Source organism: Coregonus clupeaformis, chromosome 1, assembly GCF_020615455.1.
Source record: "Coregonus clupeaformis isolate EN_2021a chromosome 1, ASM2061545v1, whole genome shotgun sequence".
NCBI lineage: Eukaryota > Metazoa > Chordata > Actinopteri > Salmoniformes > Salmonidae > Coregonus > Coregonus clupeaformis.
In genome coordinates, this window is record NC_059192.1 from 96,828,041 (window position 1) to 96,849,840 (window position 21,800).

Consider the following 21,800-nt stretch of genomic DNA (forward strand, 5'->3'; position numbering starts at 1 on the left):
CATTTTCTGGACAAATACAATTTCAATTTGGCTGCAGGTAGCCTAGTGGTTAGAGAGGCTAGCCAGCAACCGGAGGGTTGCCAGTTCAAATACTGGGTCTGATGGGAAAAATCTGCAAGGAAGTGAATCCAAGATGCCATTGCCTGCTGTTGTGCCCTTGAGCAAGGCACTTAACCCCCCCCCCCCCACACACACACACACAACAACTGCACAATGGGTGCCAGTGTGACAGCCCCCTTCTCTGACCTCTATATGAATATGTGTCTTTTGGAGGGGTTGGGATAAAGCGGAAGTCAAATTTCGGTTGGACCTTGTGTACAATTGACAAATAAAAGTTAATTTGATCTCAAATGATGAACTACACCAAAAGAAAAAACAGCAGCACAGTAACCCGAACAATGAAAAGACGAAGGCTGGGATTCAATCAAAGGCACATTGTACACAAATGCCCTGCATTTGACTTTTAAATGTAATTTACTCTTGAGCCGATATCCGCAACGTTTACTCTGAATGCAATCTCTGAGAACGTCAGGGAAATTGCCTTGTCGATAGTGCATTGCACTTGGATTGAATCCTAGCAGAAGATTGAGATGGCGGCGAATGCATGCCAAATTAAATTGAACTATTTTACTTTAAAAGATAATAAATGTTTTGTCTGCTATGTTTGCACATGGAGTCGTGCATTATACATAAGCCATGGATGTACACAAATAACCGGATGTCTTGAGCTTTGAGCATAACGTGTCTGATGGATGGGTCTGATGTCATCAGTGAAAAAGCACAGGAAGGAGCCAAGGACAGGGTGTTTTGTATTGCACATTCTGGAACACAAAATGTCTCTCTATAACGAGACCATAAAACACAGCAGGGGAGAATTGTTGATCAGGTGAAGCTTGAGTCTATCAGACAAAACCTTATGATTGCCTACCAGTTCCAGAGAGAGAAACTGAAAATATGGCTCCCAATGTACTCTCTTTTTATGGGAGACTAATACTGGACAGAAGGGGTATCTGGGTCTGGGCAGAAGGGATATCTGGATCTGGACAGAAAGGATTTCTGGATCTGGGCAGAATGGTATTCTGGATCTGGGCAGAAGGGTATCTGGATCTGGACAGAAAAGATATCTGGATCTGGGCAGAAGGGTTATCTGGATCTGGGCCGAAGGGATATCTGGATCTGGGCAGAAGGGATATCTGGATCTGGGCAGAAGGGATATCTGGATCTGGACCTATGTATGAATCTCCCAGAGTATACAAAAAGCCATGCCAACATGCTCTACGGTTTTCATTATTCCCATATTTGACCTTGGATGGAAACAGAAGGGAAGTTCAGTAGTATGATCAGTAATCAGTAGTGGGCGACAGTGACAGCTATGGTTGGAGTTCACTTCTTCATATTACATGCTGTACTACGCTCATCCTGTCTCTCACACAAGACATTTCACAGGAAAAGAGCAAATGATTGACATTATAACACAGCAGACTGGAAATAGTCCCCGAGCACAATCCTGTTAAATGAGTGTTTAATGCCTTTTTGCAATAAGAGATTTGTTCCTGAGTTTAGATGACAAGCCAATTATAAGTAGACCGAATGTGCATCAAAAGCCTTTTTTTCTCTCAAGTTGGATGAATTTAGCTGGTCCTTCCTCATTAAGGAAATTGTCCCCATAATCAGGGATACCACAGATGAATCATCTCCCGATAGTCTTTAGTCTGGCTCCAGATTCTTTGAGGTGGAGAGTGATTCTTATGTATCAAAGGAATGATGAACCCTCTGATACAGCATGGAGAGAGGATGGCAGTGCCACGGCATCAAACATGGGTTCTTTCCACCTCTGGAAATGACTCTCTGTGCTGTGTTTTGGGGTTAGTGATTATGGGTGAGTCAGGCCCTTAGAATTCAATAGCCATCACACCTCTGTAACATCTGCTGGGGGACAAATCCATTTGAAGCCACCACAACAACCTGTTCCCATGGACTGTGGCTGTAGTGTATTGGAGGAGAAGTCTTCCGCCCAAGGTCTTTCATTTACATTTTAGTCATTTAGCAGACACTCTTATCCAGAGCAACTAGGGTTAAGTGTCTTGCTCAAGGGCACAACAGATTTTTTACATAGTCGACTCAGGGATTCAAACCAGCGACCTTTTGGTTACAGGCCCAACGCTCTTAACTGCTGGGCTACCTGCCGCCCAGCAGGGGAGTGTGTAGCAGGGAGAAATGGTATAGGAGGCCTCCTACAGCAGTGCTGTCTGTCTCTAGTCAGTGGAAACTAGTTCGCTATGAAAGAGAGAGCACAGCCATCACAGCATCTGATTAAGACAGACAGCAGCTTAACACTAAAACACTTCAGCTGCCTCATGGCTACTGCCTTTGCAATTACTGAGTGTGATGGTCCGCTCAGCTTGCAGTTACCTCGAATCAAATAGAGCAGATATCCCTGCGCAGGCATCTGTCTTTTCTCATTATTCAGCGGGTGATGTCTAGTGAAACAGATTTGCAAATACTTTGGGATATTCACCGCTGACACATGGCCACGGCCGGCTCCAGGCATAAGCGACATAATCTTATGTCGGGGTCTCAACTTACTGTTTAATAATAAAAAATAAAAAATAAAAATGTTTAGTGTTAGAATAGTAGAATGCACAAGGTGCAATTTCAAAATGTGGTTGTCCATCAGCAGTTTTTCTCTTGTTATGTCAGTCATTGACAGTCACTTAACTGGCATGTCAGCTAACAATTTTTAGATTGGTAAATTAGTCTAGCCAGCTATCTAAACTTGTAGTAATCATGGCCGAATACCAACCGGGCACGCAGGGCAGGTGCCCAGGGGCCCTGACCTCCAGGGAGCCCCCATTCTCACTCAGATATCATTAACATGGCATAAGTTGTGGCAAAATGGGTAGAATTGCAGGAAATTAGCTGTAAAACTGGAGAGAAAAAAATTATCTCTGCCCCATGGCAAAATGAGTAGAATTGCATGAAATTTGTCATAAAATTGCAGAATTGTCTCCTCGCCCCATGGCAAAATGTGCAAAATTGCAGGAAATTAACTTTAAAACGTACATTTTATCTCAGTCGTCAAGAGGTGGGGCACCAAAATGTTTTGACTGTGAGGTGGGGGGGCCCAGCAACCAAATCTCGCTTAGGGACCCCAAAAGGCTAGGGCCGGCCTTGCATGTGGCCTTTGAGCATGGCATGTTGTAAGGCCTAATGCACATGCATAGTGACAGCTGACATAGAGCAGATGTAAACATGCCTTTTCACAATAGCTCCATCCTCATCAGAGCCACACTAGTGCAATTTATGTCGTTCTTGTGAAAACATCTAGATTGTGTGGATAGGCAATGAATATACAGCAGCAACACACTATGGCATGGTGAGCCTTTATACAAAACATTGGTTAGTTCTGATTATCTCTCAAAATGCAGTTTGATTTTAGGAAATGAATGGTAACCTAGTATAACCACATAAACAGCGCAGCAGAGTAGCCTATAGCAATCAAGGCTTGTTGCTAAGGAACAACCGGAACATGTCCTCTGACTTTCTGTGATCATCTTCTCCCCATATCAAATCATACAGCCACAGATAGAACAATGAGCCAGATGTTTACCAGATGTATGAATCTGAAGCATGCGGTTGGCATTTCCATTCAACACCAAATATGGAAGCCCAGTGGCTGGCAGTGGGAGAGGATGGAGCGAGATGGATTTTGGCCGACATTCTACACATTTTCTCATCGATTAAACATTTAATCTCAATACAGTTTTCTGTTCCCAAAACTAAAATCTGTTACAAACAGACTGGACTAACTTTAGTAAACTTTACCCTTTGCCAAAGTTTCTAAAAATGGTGTTGTTTAGAAGGAGTTCAAGGGCGAATTGAGTTATTGCACACGAGTACTTCACAGAGTATACGTTCCCTAACATAAATATGCGAATACATGCTAGAACGCGCCAATAGTATCTCCCTAGCTCCTGCTTGGCTCTGCCCTCCTCCTTACTTGTTCTGCCCACTATGATTCACTTGGTCCCATTGGAAACAACAGGCTGTGGTCTATCTTGGGTTAGTAAAAAATTGTTTTGATACAACCTTCCATTACATTCAGGCAGAGACAGTGTTTCTTTTTTTTTCCCCAACATGGTATAGCAGTGCGGTCGTGTATTATGTTGTGTCCTCTTGCAAATAGCCTGTTTTTTTGTCTTTTATCGTATATATTTCTCTATCTCACTTTCCATCCTTAACTAAATATACTTTCCTGCAACCCGCCTCACCCAATGTGGAACGGATTCTATTATTTCTTCATACCTTTTATCAAGAACCCACGGCTGAAACTAGCCAGCTAACTAGCTACTTGCTATTAGCCACCGTTAGCGGTCTTCACCACTGTCCGTGGCCTGCACTACCTACCAGCCAGCTCTAGCCTGGACAATTATCGGCCAGTCTGCACAGCGTGCTATCGACCCAGAGCATTTCGGATTTTCGGCCGGAATCACTGAATTACTAGACCTTAACACTGGATCATAACAACTATCTAGCTGCAACCGAATGGATGTTGTTGTTGGCTAATCACCACTAATAAACACTTGTCCAGAAGCTAGCACCAATTAGCCTTGAGCTAGCCTCGAGCTAGGCCCATCTCCCTGCTATCCACCTCTCTCTGAACTGGACGGGACCTCCTAGTGTCGACACGGAGCCCCGCCGATCCATCACGACTGGTCTGCTGACGTAATCGTCTGATGTGGTTTCAACAGGCTTCCCGTTGCGACCACCACGAAGATCCATCTGCTAGCACCGGCCCGCTAGCACACGCAATCAACAGCCGTGCCTCCTGCTCGCCTGTGCTGTAGCAGCCTACGAACTGCTCCCGGACTTACCTATTGCTGTTCACTGGACCTTATGATCACTCAGCTACACATCTGATGCCCGCTGGACTGTTCCTTTACACGGTACCCCATCCTGTTTATCTGTTTAGCCTCAGCCCAAACTTTTGTCGCTATTACCAGTTGTTGTCTTAGCCCTCTCGAATAACACCTGTGATGGCGTTATGCCTCTCTCCCATGTCAATATGCCTAGCCTATTGCTATTTTGGGTTAGTTGTTATTGTACTATTTCACTGTAAAGCCCCCAGTCCCGCTCAACCTGCCTCAGATAGCTTCTTTGTCCCACCCCCCATACACGCGGAGACCGGCTCAATCGGTACCTCCAGTGATGCTATCTCTTTCATCGTTACCCAATGCTTAGGTTTACCTCCACTGTACTCATATCCTTCCATATCATTGTCTGTACATAATGCCCTGAATCTATTCTACAACGCCCGGAAATCTGCACCATTTATTCTCTGTACCCAACGCACTAGAAGACCAGTTCTTAAAGCCTTTAGCCGTATCCTTATTCTATTCCTCCTCTGTTCCTCTGGTGATGTAGAGATTAACCCAGGCCCTGTAGCCCCCAGTATCACTCCCCAGGCGCTATCATTTGTTGACTTCTGTAACCGTAAAAGCCTTGGTTTCTTGCATGTTAACATCAGAAGCCTCCTCCCCAAGTTTGAGTTATTCACTGCATTAGCACACTCTGCCAACCCTGATGTTCTAGCAGTGTCTGAATCCTGGCTTAGGAAGGCCACCAAAAATTCAGAAATGTCCATCCCGAACTACAACATTTTCCATCTAGATAGAACTGCCAAAAAGGGCGGAGTTGCAATCTACTGTAGAGATAGCCTGCAGAGCTCTATCATACTATCCAGGTCTGTGCCCAAACAGTTTGAGCTTCTACTTCTAAAAATCCACCTTTCCAGAAATAAGTATATCACTGTTGCCGCTTGCTACAGACCACTCCCTGCCTTACCTCCATAACTTACTACATTTGAACACACTGTATATAGATTTTCTATTTTCTATTTTGTTATTGACTGTACGTTTTTGTTTATCCCATATGTAACTCTGTGTTGTTGTTGTTTTTATCGCACTGTTTGCTTTATCTTGGCCAGGTCGCAGTTGTAAATGAGAACTTGTTCTCAACTGGCCTACCTAGTTAAATAAAGGTGAAATAAATAAATAAAATTTTTTATCCTAGGTTGTTTTTCAGGCGGGGTCCAAAGCCCCCCAAAATCAACATGGTCCTCTTTAAACATTTGAATTGAAATCAATTTCCTTAATACCCATAGAACCCCACCTATATAATGGCAGGGGAAACAATGTGCTGAGTTCCTTTGGTACAAACAAGTTAAAGTTCTGATGAATATTCAAATGTAAAGTGGGCAATTTAGACTCTGACATCTTTCCTTTTCCAGCGTTTTAAAACTGAAAAGCTTTGTCGAAGGGACAATACATTATTCATTTGGAAATGTCAAACTGTCAAAGACATGTTCTCTCAAAAACCATCATCACAAAATCTACAGTTAATATAGGAGCCAAAGAAAACAGTAATGAGTCTGATTAAAACCACCTTTTTTTTCCTGTAGTGTGACATTTTTAGCGCCATCTCCTGAATTGTAATCCTTTCGATGGCGGAGAGAACCAAGATAAGAACACATGTGCTATCTTAATTTGATCACCCTGCATAGCAGGAAATGCAAACTTGTAGTGTATTTGTGGTTTAAAAGGCTTCTAAAATGTGTAACTTCCACTTTAAAATGTCAGACTAGATTTGTACTAACCCCTACAAAAATGTCCATTAATAAAAATTCACACAATAATTCACATTTCCTGTTGCTGTGAGAAACTGGTCAAATTACGATCCCACATCTGTACTATATAATGAGTGGAGAAAAAAAATGAATCAATGTGAGTCATGCATTCATTTACAAAGCTATTACTATCAATCATATTGTGAAGACACATTTACTGTTCAGGAGCAGTCCTGTTCTTGTCCTCATCTTACCTTGAGGAAAGACAATCCCTATGGGAGGGAGGCAATGGTGGAAATGCAATTGTTCACCACTGCTGACCTTTCAAGACCAATATTGTTAATCTCCCTTAATAAAGACAGAAGGTAATCGAGCATAAGGAGAGGGACATTGCCCTGCATGCTTCATCCTGCCAACAGACCTCTGGAGTTAATCATAAGGAGAGCCAACATATTGAGCCCAACACAGTGTGACATTTTTATTTTATTTATTTTATTTCACCTTTATTTAACCAGGTAAGCCAGTTGAGAACAAGTTCTCATTTACAACTGCGACCTGGCCAAGATAAAGCAAAGCAGTGCGATAAAAACAACAACACAGAGTTACATATGGGGTAAAAAACATAAAGTCAAAAAATACAACAGAAAATATATATACAGTATGTGCAAATGTAGCAAGTTATGGAGGTAAGGCAATAAATATGCTATAGTGCAAAATAATTACAATTAGTATTAACACTGGAATGATAGATGTGCAAGAGATTATGTGCAAATAGAGATACTGGGGTGCAAATTAGCAAAATAAATAACAATATAGGGATGAGGTAGTTGGGTGGGCTAATTTCAGATGGGCTGTGTACAGGTGCAGTGATCGGTAAGGTGCTTTGACAACTGATGCTTAAAGTTAGTGAGGGAGATAAAAGTCTCCAGCTTCAGAGATTTTTGCAATTCGTTCCAGTCATTGGCAGCAGAGAACTGGAAGGAATGGCGGCCAAAGGAGGTGTTGGCTTTGGGGATGACCAGTGAGATATACCTGCTGGAGCGCAGACTACGGGTGGGTGTTGCTATGGTGACCAATGAGCTAAGATAAGGCGGAGATTTGCCTAGCAGTGATTTATAGATGGCCTGGAGCCAGTGGGTTTGACGACGAACATGTAGTGAGGACCAGTCAACAAGAGCGTACAGGTCACAGTGGTGGGTAGTGTATGGGGCTTTGGAGACAAAACGGATGGCACTGTGATAGACTACATCCAATTTGCTGAGTAGAGTGTTGGAGGCTATTTTGTAAATGACATCGCCGAAGTCAAGGATCGGTAGGATAGTCAGTTTTACGAGGGCATGTTTGGCAGCATGAGTGAAGGAGGCTTTGTTGCGAAATAGGAAGCAGATTCTAGATTTAACTTTGGATTGGAGATTCTTAATGTGAGTCTGGAAGGAGAGTTTACAGTCTAACCAGACACCTAGGTATTTGTAGTTGTCCACATACTCTAGGTCAGACCCGTCAAGAGTAGTGATTCTAGTCGGGTGGGCGGGTGCCAGCAGCGTTCGATTGAAGTGCATGCATTTAGTTTTACTAGTGTTTAAGAGCAGTTGGAGGCTACTGAAGGAGTGTTGTATGGCATTGAAGCTCGTTTGGAGGTTTGTTAACACAGTGTCCAATGAAGGGCCAGATGTATACAGAATGGTGTCGTCTGCGTAGAGGTGGATCTGAGAGTCACCAGCAGCAAGAGCGACATCATTGATATACACGGAGAAAAGTCTCGGCCCAAGAATTGAACCCTGTGGCACCCCCATAGAGACTGCCATAGGTCCAGACAACAGGCCCTCCCATTTGACACATTGAACTCTATCTGAGAAGTAGTTGGTGAACCAGGCGAGGCAGTCATTTGAGAAACCAAGGCTATTTAGTCTGCCAATAAAAATGCGGTGGTTGACAGAGTTGAAAGCCTTGGCCAGGTCGATGAAGACGGCTGCACAGTACTGTCTATTATCGATCGCGGTTATAATATCACTTAGGACCTTGAGCGTGGCTGAAGTGCACCCATGACCAGCTCGGATACCGGATTGCATAGCGGAGAAGGTACGGTGGGATTCGAAATGGTCGGTGATCTGTTTGTTAACTTGGCTTTCAAATACTTTCGAAAGGCAGGGCAGGATGGATATAGGTCTGTAACAGTTTGGATCTAGAGTGTCACCCCCTTTGAAGAGGGGGATGACCGTGGCAGCTTTCCAATCTCTGGGGATCTCAGACGTTACGAAAGAGAGGTTGAACAGGCTAGTAATAGGGGTTGCGACAATTTCGGCAGCTAGTTTTAGAAAGAAAGGGTCCAGATTGTCTAGCCCAGCTGATTTGTAGGGGTCCAGATTTTGCAGCTCTTTCAGGACATCAGCTGTCTGAATTTGTGTGAACGAGAAGCGGGGGGGGGGCATGGGGAAGTTGCAGCGGAGGGTGCAGAGCTGGTGGCCGGGGTAGTGGTAGCCAGGTGGAACGCATGGCCAGCCGTAGCAAAATGCTTGTTGAAATTCTCGATTATTGTAGATTTATCGGTGGTAACAGTGTTTCCTAGCATCAGTGCAGTGGGAAGCTGGGAGGAAGTGCTCTTATTCTCCATGGACTTTACAGTGTCCCAAAACTTTTTGGAGTTAGTGCTACAGGATGCAAATTTCTGTTTGAAAAAGTTAGCCTTTGCTTTCCTGACTGCTTGTGTATATTGGTTCCTAACTTCCCTGAAAAGTTGCATATCGCGGGGGCTATTTGATGCTAATGCAGTACGCCACAGGATGTTTTTGTGCTGGTCAAGGGCAGTCAAGTCTGAGGAGAACCAGGGGCTATATCTGTTCCTAGTTCTGTCTTTTTTGAATGGGGCATGTTTATTTAAGATTGAGAGGAAATTACTTTTAAAGAACAACCAGGCATCCTCTACTGACGGAATGCGATCTATATCTATCCAGGATACCTGGGCCAGGTCAATTAGGAAGGCCTGCTCGCTAAAGTGTTTTAGGGAGCGTTTGACAGTGATGAGGGGTGGTCGTTTGACCGCGGACCCGTTACGGACGCAGGCAATAAGGCAGTGATCGCTGAGATCCTGGTTGAAGACAGCGGAGGTGTATTTAGAGGGTAAGTTAGTCAGGATGATATCTATGAGGGTACCCATGTTTACGGATTTAGGGTTGTACCTGGTAGGTTCGTTGATAATTTGTGTGAGATTGAGGGCATATAGTTTGGATTGTAGGATGGCCGGGGTGTTAAGCATATCCCAATTTAGGTCACCAAGCAGTACGAACTCTGAGGATAAATGGGGGGCAATCAATTCACATATGGTGTCCAGGGCACAGCTGGGGGCTGAGGGGGGTCTGTAGCAAGCGGCAACAGTGAGAGACTTATTTCTGGAAAGGTGGATTTTTAGAAGTAGAAGCTCAAACTGTTTGGGCACAGACCTGGATGGTATGATAGAGCTCTGCAGGCTATCTCTACAGTAGATTGCAACTCCACCCCCTTTGGCAGTTCTATCTAGACGGAAAATTTTATAGTTGGGGATGGAAATTTCAGAATTTTTGGTGGCCTTCCTAAGCCAGGATTCAGATACTGCTAGAACATCAGGGTTGGCGGAGTGTGCTAACGCAGTGAATAACTCAAACTTAGGAAGGAGACTTCTGATATTAACATGCAAGAAACCAAGGTTTTTACAGTTACAGAAGTCAACAAATGATAGCGCCTGGGGAGTAGGAGTAATACTGAGGGCTGCAGGGCCTGGGTTAGCCTCTACATCACCAGAGGAACAGAGGAGGACTAGAATAAGGATACGGCTAAAGGCTTTAAGAACTGGTCTTCTAGTGCGTTGGGTACATAGAATAAAGGGGGCAGATTTCCGGGCGTTGTAGAAAAGATTCAGGGCATTATGTACAGTAAAGTGGAGGTAAACCTAAGCGTTGGGTAACAATGAAAGAGATAGCATCACTGGAGGCACCGATTGAGTCGGTCTCCGCGTGTATGGGGGGTGGAACAAAGGAGCTATCTAAGGCAGGTTTAGCTGGGCTGGGGGATCTACAGTGAAATAGTACGATAAGAAATAACCGAAACAGCAATAAGCAAACCATATTGACATGGGAGAGAGGCATAAAGCAATCACAGGTGTAATTTGAGAGAGCTAAGACAACAGCTGGTAATGGCGACACAGTTTGGGCTGAGGCTAAACATAAACAGGATGCGGTACCGTAAAAAGGAACAGTCCAGCAGGCATCAGCTGTATAGCTGAGTTATCATAAGGTCCGGTGAACAGCAATAGGATAGTTCAGAGGTAGTTCAGGGGCTGCTAAAGCACTAGCGAGCAAGAGGCCATGGCTAGCGTGTGCTAGCGGGCCGGGGCTAGCAGATGGAATCTTTGTGGTTGACGTCGTAACGGGAAGCCTGTTGTAACCACATGAGACGATTTCGTCGGCAGACCAGTCGTGTTGGATCGGCGGGGATCCGTGTCAACACTAGGTGGTCCCGTCCGGTTGACAGAGAGGTAGATAGCCGGGAGATGGGCCTAGCTCAGGCTGATTAGCCAAACCACAACGTCCATTTTGTTGCAGCTAGCTGGTAGCGATGAATCCGGTGTTAAAGGTCCAGTGATTCAGTGATTCCAGCAGAAAAACTGATATGTTCTGGTTCGATAATGCGCTGTGCAGACAGTGCAGACTGGCCGAATAATAGTCCAGGCTAGAGCTGGCTGGTAGGTGGTGCAGGCCACGGACAATGGTGAAAAACCGCTAACGGTAGCTAATAGCAACTAGCTAGTTAGCTGGCTACTCCCGTCCGGTAGACCGAGAGGTAGATAGCTGGGATATGGGCCTGGCTCTAGGCTAGCTCGAGGCTAACTGGTGCTTGCATCGGGGCAGTGGTGATTAGCCAAACATAAGGAGAGTCAACATATTGAGCCCAACACAATGTGACATAAGGAGAGTCAAGATATTGAGCCCAACACAGTGTGACATAAGGAGAGTCAACATATTGAGCCCAACACAGTGTGACATAAGGAGAGTCAACATATTGAGCCCAACACAGTGAGACATAAGGAGAGTCAACATATTGAGCCCAACACAGTGTGACATAAGGAGAGTCAACATATTGAGCCCAACACAGTGAGACATGTTATTACTGAAGAGTTGTTCAATGATCGATCAGGTAACACTTACAGGAAAATAAGCTCAGAACCCTCCTTTATATACTAAAGGAGTTGGACCTGACGTATTAGGCATACATTGTAGCAACCTGTTGATAAGAGGACAATTTAAATGATACATCTTTACTAATCAAAATAATGTTGTTTTTACATAGAGGGACATTTTAGCCTGAATCTCGTCATGCTTTGCACACTACAAAATGATGATAACAAAACAAGCACTAGACTGACAACAATGACCCACCTTTTTGTTCATCAAGGAACATATGACCATGAAGGGTACAGGACCCTTTTGAATGCGTTGCTTGTGACCCAAAAATGTAAGTGTTAAAAGCAATTCAGGGAATGGATCACACGTGGTGTTTTATAGTGCTGTAAGGGAGGAAACACGCTCTGCTCTTGCTGGTAGGCTGGCTGGGGGAAGGGATGGTCGGAGAGAAAGCCTGGGTGTCTCCATGACAACAAAAAGCACTCTGCACTATTTTCCCTGCGGTTTCCTGCAGTTCTTCTGCCAACTAGAATTGATTTTCCACATGAGCGTGCAGATATCATTCTGTGGGTGACACTGATTGTCATTTGTTTGTGCTAGTGAGAGTTTCTGGATATAAGCGCTGATCTGGTGGAAGCTTGAGGGTGGGTCAGGTGTCGTTGTTAATGGCATGAAAGTTATCCACCGTGTAGCTGCTTTTAACACATAAAGGTTCAACAGTTCTTTGCAGTTACTAGAGCTATTAAGTTGGTCTGCACTTAGGAAGGAATCCTAATTTGAGATAGGAATGACTAACTACATCATGCATTGACGTCAATGCAAGATTTGCACGAGTTATACACGGCAATCTCAAGCTACTTGTCTTTAAAAAAAAAGTTGAATCATAATGCCAATCAGTTCACCGCCCCGGTGTTTATTGGGGTAAATGGAGGACTTTGTGAGTGTATTCTGAATACCCCAAGGGAGTTGACTCTCTTGAGGTTGTGCTTAAAGTAGCTTACATGCCTCAGGGTCATAGTCTGGCAATGTGGCTCATGTTCAGTAGCGAACACCGTAATGAAACTTGTGCTGTGAAAAATGAATATCTGTGTTCTTATTGGACAAGCAAAGGGACTAGTACAGTTTAAGTCAGAAGTTTACATACACTTAGGTTGGAGTCATTCAAACTCGTTTTTCAACCACTCCACAAATTTCTTGTTAACAAACTATAGTTTTGGCAAGACGGTTAGGACATCTACTTTGTGCATGACACAAGTAATTTTTCCAACAATTGTTTACAGACAAATTATTTCACTTATAATTCACTGTATCACAATTCCAGTGGATCAGAAGTTTACATACACTAAGTTGACTGTGCCTTTAAACAGCTAGGGAAAATTCCAGAAAATGATGTCATGGCTTTAGAAGCTTCTGATAGGCTAATTGACATAATTTGAGTCAATTGGAGGTGTACCTGTGGATGTATTTCAAGGCCTACCTTCAAACTCAGTGCCTCTTTGCTTGAAATCATGGGAAAATCAAAAGAAATCAGCCAAGACCTCAGAAAAAACAATGGTAGACCTCCACAAGTCTGGTTCATCCTTGGGAGCAATTTCCAAATGCCTGAAGGTACCACGTTCATCTGTACAAACAATAGTACGCAAGTATAAACACAATGGGACCATGCAGCCGTTATACCGCTCAGGAAGGAGACGTGTTCTGTCTCCTAGAGATGAACGTACTTTGGTGCGAAAAGTGCAAATCAATCCCAGAACAACAGCAAAGGACCTTGTGAAGATGCTGGAGGAAACAGGTACAAAAGTATCTATATCCACAGTAAAACGAGTCCTATATCGACATAACCTGAAAGGCCGCTCAGCAAGGAAGAAGCCACTGCTCCAAGACCACCATAAAAAAGCCAGACTATGGTTTGCAACTGCACATGGGGACAAAGATCATACTTTTTGGAGAAATGTGCTCTGGTCTGATAAAACAAAAATAGAACTGTTTGGCCATAATGACCATCATTATGTTTGGAGGAAAAAGGGGGATGCTTGCAAGCAGAAGAACACCATCCCAACCGTGAAGCATGGGGGTGCTTTGCTGCAGGAGGGACTGGTGCACTTCACAAAATAGATGGCATCATGAGGAAGGAAAATTATGTGGCTATATTGAAGCAACATCTCAAGACATCAGTCAGGAAGTTAAAGCTTGGTCGCAAATGGGTCTTCCAAATGGACAATGACCCCAAGCATACTTCCAAAGTTGTGGCAAAATGGCTTAAGGACAACACAGTCAAGGTATTGGAGTGGCCATCACAAAGCCCTGACCTCAAGCCTATAGAACATTTGTGGGCAGAACTGAAAAAGCGTGTGCGAGCAAGGAGGCCTACAAACCTGACTCAGTTACACCAGCTCTGTCAGGAGGAATGGGCCAAAATTCACCAAACTTATTGTGGGAAGCTTGTAGAAGGCTACCCGAAACGTTTGACCCAAGTTAAACAATTTAAAGGCAATGCTAGCAAATACTAATTGAGTGTATGTAAGCTTCTGACCCACTGGGAATGTGACGAAATAAATAAAAGCTTAAATAAATCATTCTCTCTATTATTCTGACATTTCACATTCTTAAAATAAAGTGGTGATCCTAACTGACCTAAGACAGGGAATTCTTACTAGAATTAAATGTCAGGAACAGTGAAAAACTGAGTTTAAATGTATTTGGGTAAGGTGTTTGTAAATGTAAATGTAAATGTGTTTGTAAACTTCCGACTTTATCGTTGGACTTCTTCCAACTGTATGTCTGGATAAGACTGAACTCTACCCAGGAGTCTTAGACTACTGTATCAGCAGAGATCAGTTGGGCGTCATTCCTCTTATTGATCAAAGAATAAATGAAGCAGACGAATGCTGATGTCCTACTAAGGCCACCCCGGCTGAGGAAGACATTTCTGAGAAACAGCATTGATTTACTGCTGGCCTTGAGCATCTTTCAATTCCAGTGTGGGATTGTGGCTGGTGACTGGATATCCTCAACTGATTCAAGGCTTTAAGCTCTTAACACCTTGGGTATAATATGAAGGACATTAATGAAGCTGTTTAATTAAAAACACATCTCTGTCAACAGCGTGCTAAAAGATGCATGAGCTCCCTTCATTCAACACCTGTGACTAAAATATATTATATCTGTATAGAAAATGGTGTGACGCATGCTGGGACCGGTAACAAAGTAACATGTAAATCGGAAAGCTATCAGCAGTCTCGTAGCCAATCCATCCTCTCAATGTCTCCATGCAGGCCAGATTGCTGCTCAGTCTCAAAAGGGCATATCACGGGCTACACATGCAATACATTTCTAATGAGCCATTACCCTAGTGAATATTGTTTCTGTGAAAGGGTATAGGCCATAGTATGGCCTACACCAAGTCCTTCTAGTGGGAAAAGTCCTTCTTGAGTGGTGAGGTCCCACTGCACAATCAGTGACCCTAATACCCTAATACTGACATTTAGCCAGGTTCTGTGTAATAACATTGTTACATTCTACCTGTTAAGACATTTAGCCAGGTTCTGTGTAATAACATTGTTACGTTCTACCTGTTAAGACATTTATCCAGGTTCCGTGTAATAACATTGTTACATTCTACCTACATTTACATTTTAGTCATTTAGCAGACGCTCTTATCCAGAGCGACTTACAGTTAGTGAATACATATATACAGTCATGGCCAAAATTGTTGGCACCCCTGAAATTTTTCCAGAAAATGAAGTATTTCTCACAGAAAAGTATTGAAATTACACATGTTTTGCTATGCACATGTTTATTTCCTTTGTGTGTATTGGAATAACACAAAAAAAACAGGAAAAAAGCCAATTTGACATAATTTCACACAAAACTCAAAAAATGGGCCGGACAAAATGATTGGCACCCTTAACTTAATATTTAGTTGCACACCCTTTGGAAAAAATAACTGAAATCAGTCGCTTCCTATAACCATCAATAAGCTTCTTACACCTCTCACCCGGAATTTTGGACCACTCTTCTTTTGCAAACTGCTCCAGGTCTCTCATATTGGATGGGTGCCTTTTCCCAACAGCAATTTTAAGATCTCTCCACAGGTGTTCAATGGGATTAAGATCTGGACTCATTGCTGGCCACTTCAGAACTCTCCAGCGCTTTGTTGCCATCCATTTCTGGGTGCTTTTTGAAGTATGTTTGGGGTCATTGTCCTGCTGGAAGACCCATGATCTCGGACGCAAACCCAGCTTTCTGACACTGGGCCCTACATTGCGACCCAAAATCCTTTGGTAATCCTCAGATTTCATGATGCCTTGCACACAGTCAAGGCACCCAGTGCCAGAGGCAGCAAAACAACCCCAAAACATCTTTGAACCTCCACCATATTTGACTGTAGGTACTGTGTTCTTTTCTTTGAAGGCTTCATTACATTTTCGGTAAACAGTAGAACGATGTGCTTTACCAAAAAGCTCTATCTTGGTCTCATCTGTCCATAAGACGTTCTCCCAGAAGGAATTTGGCTTACTCATGTACATTTTGGCAAACTGTAGTCTTGCTTTTTTATGTCTCTGTGTCAGCAGTGGGGTCCTCCTGGGTCTCCTGCCATAGCGTTTCATTTCATTCAAATTTCGACGTATAGTTCGCGCTGACACTGATGCACCCTGAGCCTGCAGGACAGCTTGAATTTCTTTGGAACTTGTTTGGGGCTGCTTATCCACCATCCGGACTATCCTGCGTTGCAACCTTTCATCAATTTTTCTCTTCCGTCCACGTCCAGGGAGATTAGCTACAGTGCCATGGGTTGCAAACTTCTTGATCATGTTGCGCACTGTGGACAAAGGAACATCTAGATCTCTGGAGATGGACTTGTAACCTTGAGATTGTTGATATTTTTCCACAATTTTGGTTCTCAAGTCCTCAGACAGTTCTCTTTTCCTCTTTCTGTTCTCCATGCTTAGTGTGGCACACACAGAAACACAATGCAAAGACTGAGTCAACTTCTCTCCTTTTTATCTGCTTTCAGGTGTGATTTTTAGATTGCCCACACCTGTTACTTGCCCCAGGTGAGTTTAAAGGAGCATCACATGCTTGGAACAAACTTATTTATCCACAATTTTGAAAGGGTGCCAATAACTTTGTCCGGCCCATTTTTTTAGTTTTGTGTGAAATTATGTCAAATTTGCTTTTTTCCTGTTTTTTTTTGTGTTATTCCAATACACACAAAGGAAATAAACATGTGCATAGCAAAACATGTGTAATTTCAATACTTTTCTGTGAGAAATACTTCATTTTCTGGAAAAATTTCAGGGGTGCCAACAATTTTGGCCATGACTGTATATTAATTTTTTTATACTGGCCCCCCGTGGGAATCGAACCCACAACCCTGGCGTTGCAAACGCCATGCTCGATCAACTGAGCTACATCCCTGCCGGCCATTCCCTCCCCTACCCTGGACGACGCTGGGCCAATTGTGCGCCGCCCATGAGTCTCCCGGTCGCGGCCGGCTGCGACAGAGCCTGGATTCGAACAAGGATCTCTAGTGGCAGAGTTAGCACTGCGATGCAGTGCCTTAGACCACTGCGCCACTCAGGAGTACATTTCTCCCTCTCCTTCTCACACACCCACACTAACCCACCCTTCCACCACACACTATATCCCTCTCTTTTCAAAACGTCAACCTCTTGTCAATTCAGTTAACCAAAACCTAAAAAAAAAAAAAAAAAAAAAAAATATAAAAAAAAAAATTGCGGGGCCATACTTGCGAACCTTCGCCTAGACCATGATTCAAACCACCGGTCCAAAATGGCTAGCCGATAGCTTCTCTCACAAGCCTGTTAAGACATTTAGCCAGGTTCTGTGTAATAACATTGTTACATTCTACCTGTTAAGCCTACTACTACACTGTAATTACTGTGTTTTGCTTTAATATTATTGCAAAATAACAGGCCTTGTAATTTTTCTGGCCAATTTGACATGCATTTTGGGGCATATGCTCCTTAAAATATCTCTATATGTTCTCAAAGTAAAGTGTTTATGAGAGTTAAATACCAATAATGACAAATAATGTCAAACTCACATGTAGCCAATTGTTCCTACTGTGCCACATCAATGGTTTCTTTGACAGCTAACGTTATGATGGTGACTCCATGAGGGACTGGAAATCCGTTGCATTACAGCCGAATCCAAATTAGTTCATAACTGACAAGTTGTAATTGTCTGATTAACATGTGATTGCAATGCTCTCTCTTGTAGCATTTTGTTCAGACTAGGCTACATGAAATTACACATGGTGCAATGCTCTGATAGTCTATTGACAAAATGTTTGCAATATGCTTCTTTTTTTTATGATGGCCTTCAGCACATGTTGTAATGAATTCCCTAATGAATTACACAGGCTAAATAATGTAGCAATTTGCTGGTAAATATCATGATTTACCTGCGCCTCACTCCCGGTGCCATTCCTTCACATGCTCTGTTCAGAATAATTATTGAGCATGGTGCCATATTCGTCTATCAACAACCTGTTTCTTTTAATTTACCACATAAAATTCTACATTATTTAAATGGCAACAAGTTACTCATGGTGTCCCTTTTTATGGCGGATTACTGTCAATTGACTTTCCTATTACTTTTCAAAGACTAACCTAGACTAGGCTAGGATTTACAATTGTCAGGGCAGTGTAGACTATAAAACCTGTGATTAGTTTGTGATATCTTACCTGATAATGACATACATGACGAGCACGTTCCCGACCAGACCAAGCACACACACTATAGAGTAAAGAGTCGTGATTATAATCGCGATGATCACTGGTGTCGAGTCTTTGGCCAGGTTGTCTGTTCTCTCACATTTGGCATCCAGACTCACGTTATCGCTGAAATTCCGACAAAAAACACTACTGTTCATCATGGCCAAATGTGAGAAATGATACGGAATGTCCGACGTGTTGCCACCGCTTTCCATTGTCCACTGAATAATAATGCGTCGATTTGAAGTGTAGGCTTTCGCTGGCGTGGCTTGCTGTATCACTTTCTGTTGCAGGTCCACTGAAGCTGTCCGGGCTGAGGCGCTCAGGACAAGAAATCTCGGAATGATTCTCTCACCTTCCAGGCTGCACCGTGTGAGTTTGAAGGCGCTTTTGTGTCACACCAAGTTAAGTACCATAAACACGAGTTACTGGACGTGGATGAACATGAATGCATTTTACCAATTTCACCTAGTACTTTTTCTCAATTTATCAAGCAAAATGACGTCACTCCATGAACCACCTGACCTGATGCACGGGCGTTAGAAAGTGGTAATTGCCTGTATATAATTATTTTAAATGATTTAACGTAAGTGCGTTACAGTAGACTGCATACATTTTCCAGACTCCAACCCAACCGCGGCAGGTCAATCTGAAGCACAGCTGTAGACCCTGGCCTATAGGCTACAAGTGAAAGTCTAGTTGAAAGTGTAGGCTAGTAGCAAGCTACAAATATCAGAAAGATATAGGCTACAATTGTACAAAATGGTGGTGGTGATGAATGAGGGCAGTGGAGGAGGTGGTAGTTGTGCGTATCCTACTAAGCAACAAGTGCACCAGAAGTCAAAGCATTAGACAAGGTTTCACTAACTCTTAGTCCAGTGTAATGCTTGATGACATATCTACACAGTAGATCACACATAACACTTCTACACACGTAATCTCATTTTTTGCTTGTAGAATGATTTGAGATATTCTTATACTCAATGTTTTGTGTTGCATTGTAATTGCATTATTTACGTTTTTACAGACACTCTTATCCAGAGCGACTTACAGTTAGTGAGAGCATACATTCTCATACTGGCCCCCCGTGGGAATCGAACCCACAACCCAGGCGTTGCAAGCGCCATGCTCTACCAACTGAGCTACACGGGGCCACCATGTGTAAGTGAAAGAGGTTTGGTACCCACTGTTCTATAATCCAATAGGCATGATAATGCAACTCTGTGTAACATTGCTGTTTCTGGGAAATGTTAAATGGATGACATTCATTTGTTAAATGTATTGAAGGCCGAAAAATGTTTTACAGAACAAAGCAGCTGCAGTTGCGACACTCAAATACATTTTAAGTTAGGACAAATGTCACAGTGAGTACTGTTTTGAATAATTTACAAACTGCTTCTGTGATGTTACTATTCAAATGTAGATGTAGATCACAAGCACAGTTTTTAGTTACATCACAACATATGTCCAAATCTTTGTAGTATTGTATGCTATGTCATGTATGAGTCTTCTGCTACAGACCACTCAGAGAGGGCGGCAGGTAGCCTAGAGGTTAGAGCGTTGGGTAAGTAACAGAAAGGTTGCTGGTTAGAATATCACTAAGTCCTAATTTGCTCCAGGGGTGCTGTATTACTATGGCTGACCGTGTAAAACAACACATTACACTGCACCTATCATACTACTATGGCTGACCGTGTAAAACAACACATTACACTGCACCTATCATACTACTATGGCTGACCCTGTAAAACAACACATTTCACTGCACCTATCATACTACTATGACTGACCCTGTAAAACAACACATTACACTGCACCTATCATACTACTATGACTGACCCTGTAGAACAACACATTACACTGCACCTATCATACTACTATGACTGACCCTGTAAAACAACACATTTCACTGCACCTATCATACTACTATGGCTGACCGTGTAAAACAACACATTTCACTGCACCTATCATACTACTATGGCTGACCCTGTAAAACAACACATTACACTACACCTATCATACTACTATGCTGACCATGTAAAAATGGATCATTCAATGCATGAATGAGGATAATGGACGGGTTCACCAGATTTCATGGAGCTCCACGCACTGTTGCCTTTTTGCTATTCTGTGAGTTGTTGACAATAACTCTACATCTTATCAGCTCACTCTGCATACCAGCTGTTGGCATAGAGAGGCTTGCTGAAGTAGCTAGTCATCCACACTAAATCAAAGTCTTACAGATCTCCTCACACACAATGCAACATGATCCATTACAAATCAGTGATCAGTTTCTCACACCTTGATCTGCAGTACTTCAAACACAACTCTGCTGTTTGCTTTTATTGTTGCTCTTATACTGTTTGCTAAAAAGTCCAATAGAATTAGACATTTTAATGCATTCAATCTCTAGATGCAGTTATAAACTCAGCAAAAAAAGAAACGTCCTCTCACTGTCAACTGCGTTTTTTTCAGCAAACTTAACATGTGTAAATATTTGTATGAACATAACAAGATTCAACAACTGAGACATAAACTGAACAAGTTCCACAGACATGTGACTAACAGAAATTGAATAATGTGTCCCTGAACAAAGGGGGGGTCAAAATCAAAACAGTCCTGGTGTGGCCACCAGCTGCATTAAGTACTGCAATGCATCTCCTCCTCATGGACTGCACCAGCTTTGCCAGTTCTTACTGTGAGATGTTACCCCACTCTTCCACCAAGGCACCTGCATGTTCCCAGACATTTCTGGGGGGAATGGCCCTAGCCCTCACCCTCCGATCCAACAGGTTCCAGACGTGCTCAATGGGATTGAGATCTGGGCTCTTCGCTGGCCATGGCAGAACACTGACATTCCTGTCTTTTATTTTTTTTATTTTTTTTATTTTTTTTAGGGGGTAGATCAGCTTTAATATTGCAGATAGATTGTAACTTCCATCAATGTCTGCATCACTTCCAATCCCCATATGTTTTCTTTTCTCGCATATATACATAAGTCGCTCTGGATAAGAGCGTCTGCTAAATGACTAATTATTATTATTATTATTATTATATATATATATATATATATATATATATATATATATATATATATATATATATATACACACACATACACATACATACACATATATACACTGCTCAAAAAAATAAAGGGAACACTTAAACAACACATCCTAGATCTGAATGAATGAAATCATCTTATTAAATACTTTTTTTCTTTACATAGTTGAATGTGCTGACAACAATATCACACAAAAATTATCAATGGAAATC

General features: G+C 42.7%; 1 protein-coding gene across 2 annotated transcripts in view; it reads right to left on the reverse strand.

The window, feature by feature from the left end:
- Positions 1-18,903, reverse strand: part of LOC121578043 (delta-type opioid receptor-like) — a 28,605-nt gene extending 9,702 nt beyond the window's left edge. For both annotated transcript variants that reach the window (XM_045225204.1, XM_041892119.1), the window contains exon 1: positions 18,492-18,903. In XM_045225204.1, the coding sequence (XP_045081139.1) occupies positions 18,492-18,736 (245 nt within the window). In that variant the 5' untranslated portion in view covers positions 18,737-18,903. The remainder of the gene's footprint in view (positions 1-18,491) is intronic.
- Positions 18,904-21,800: the final 2,897 nt, after the last annotated feature.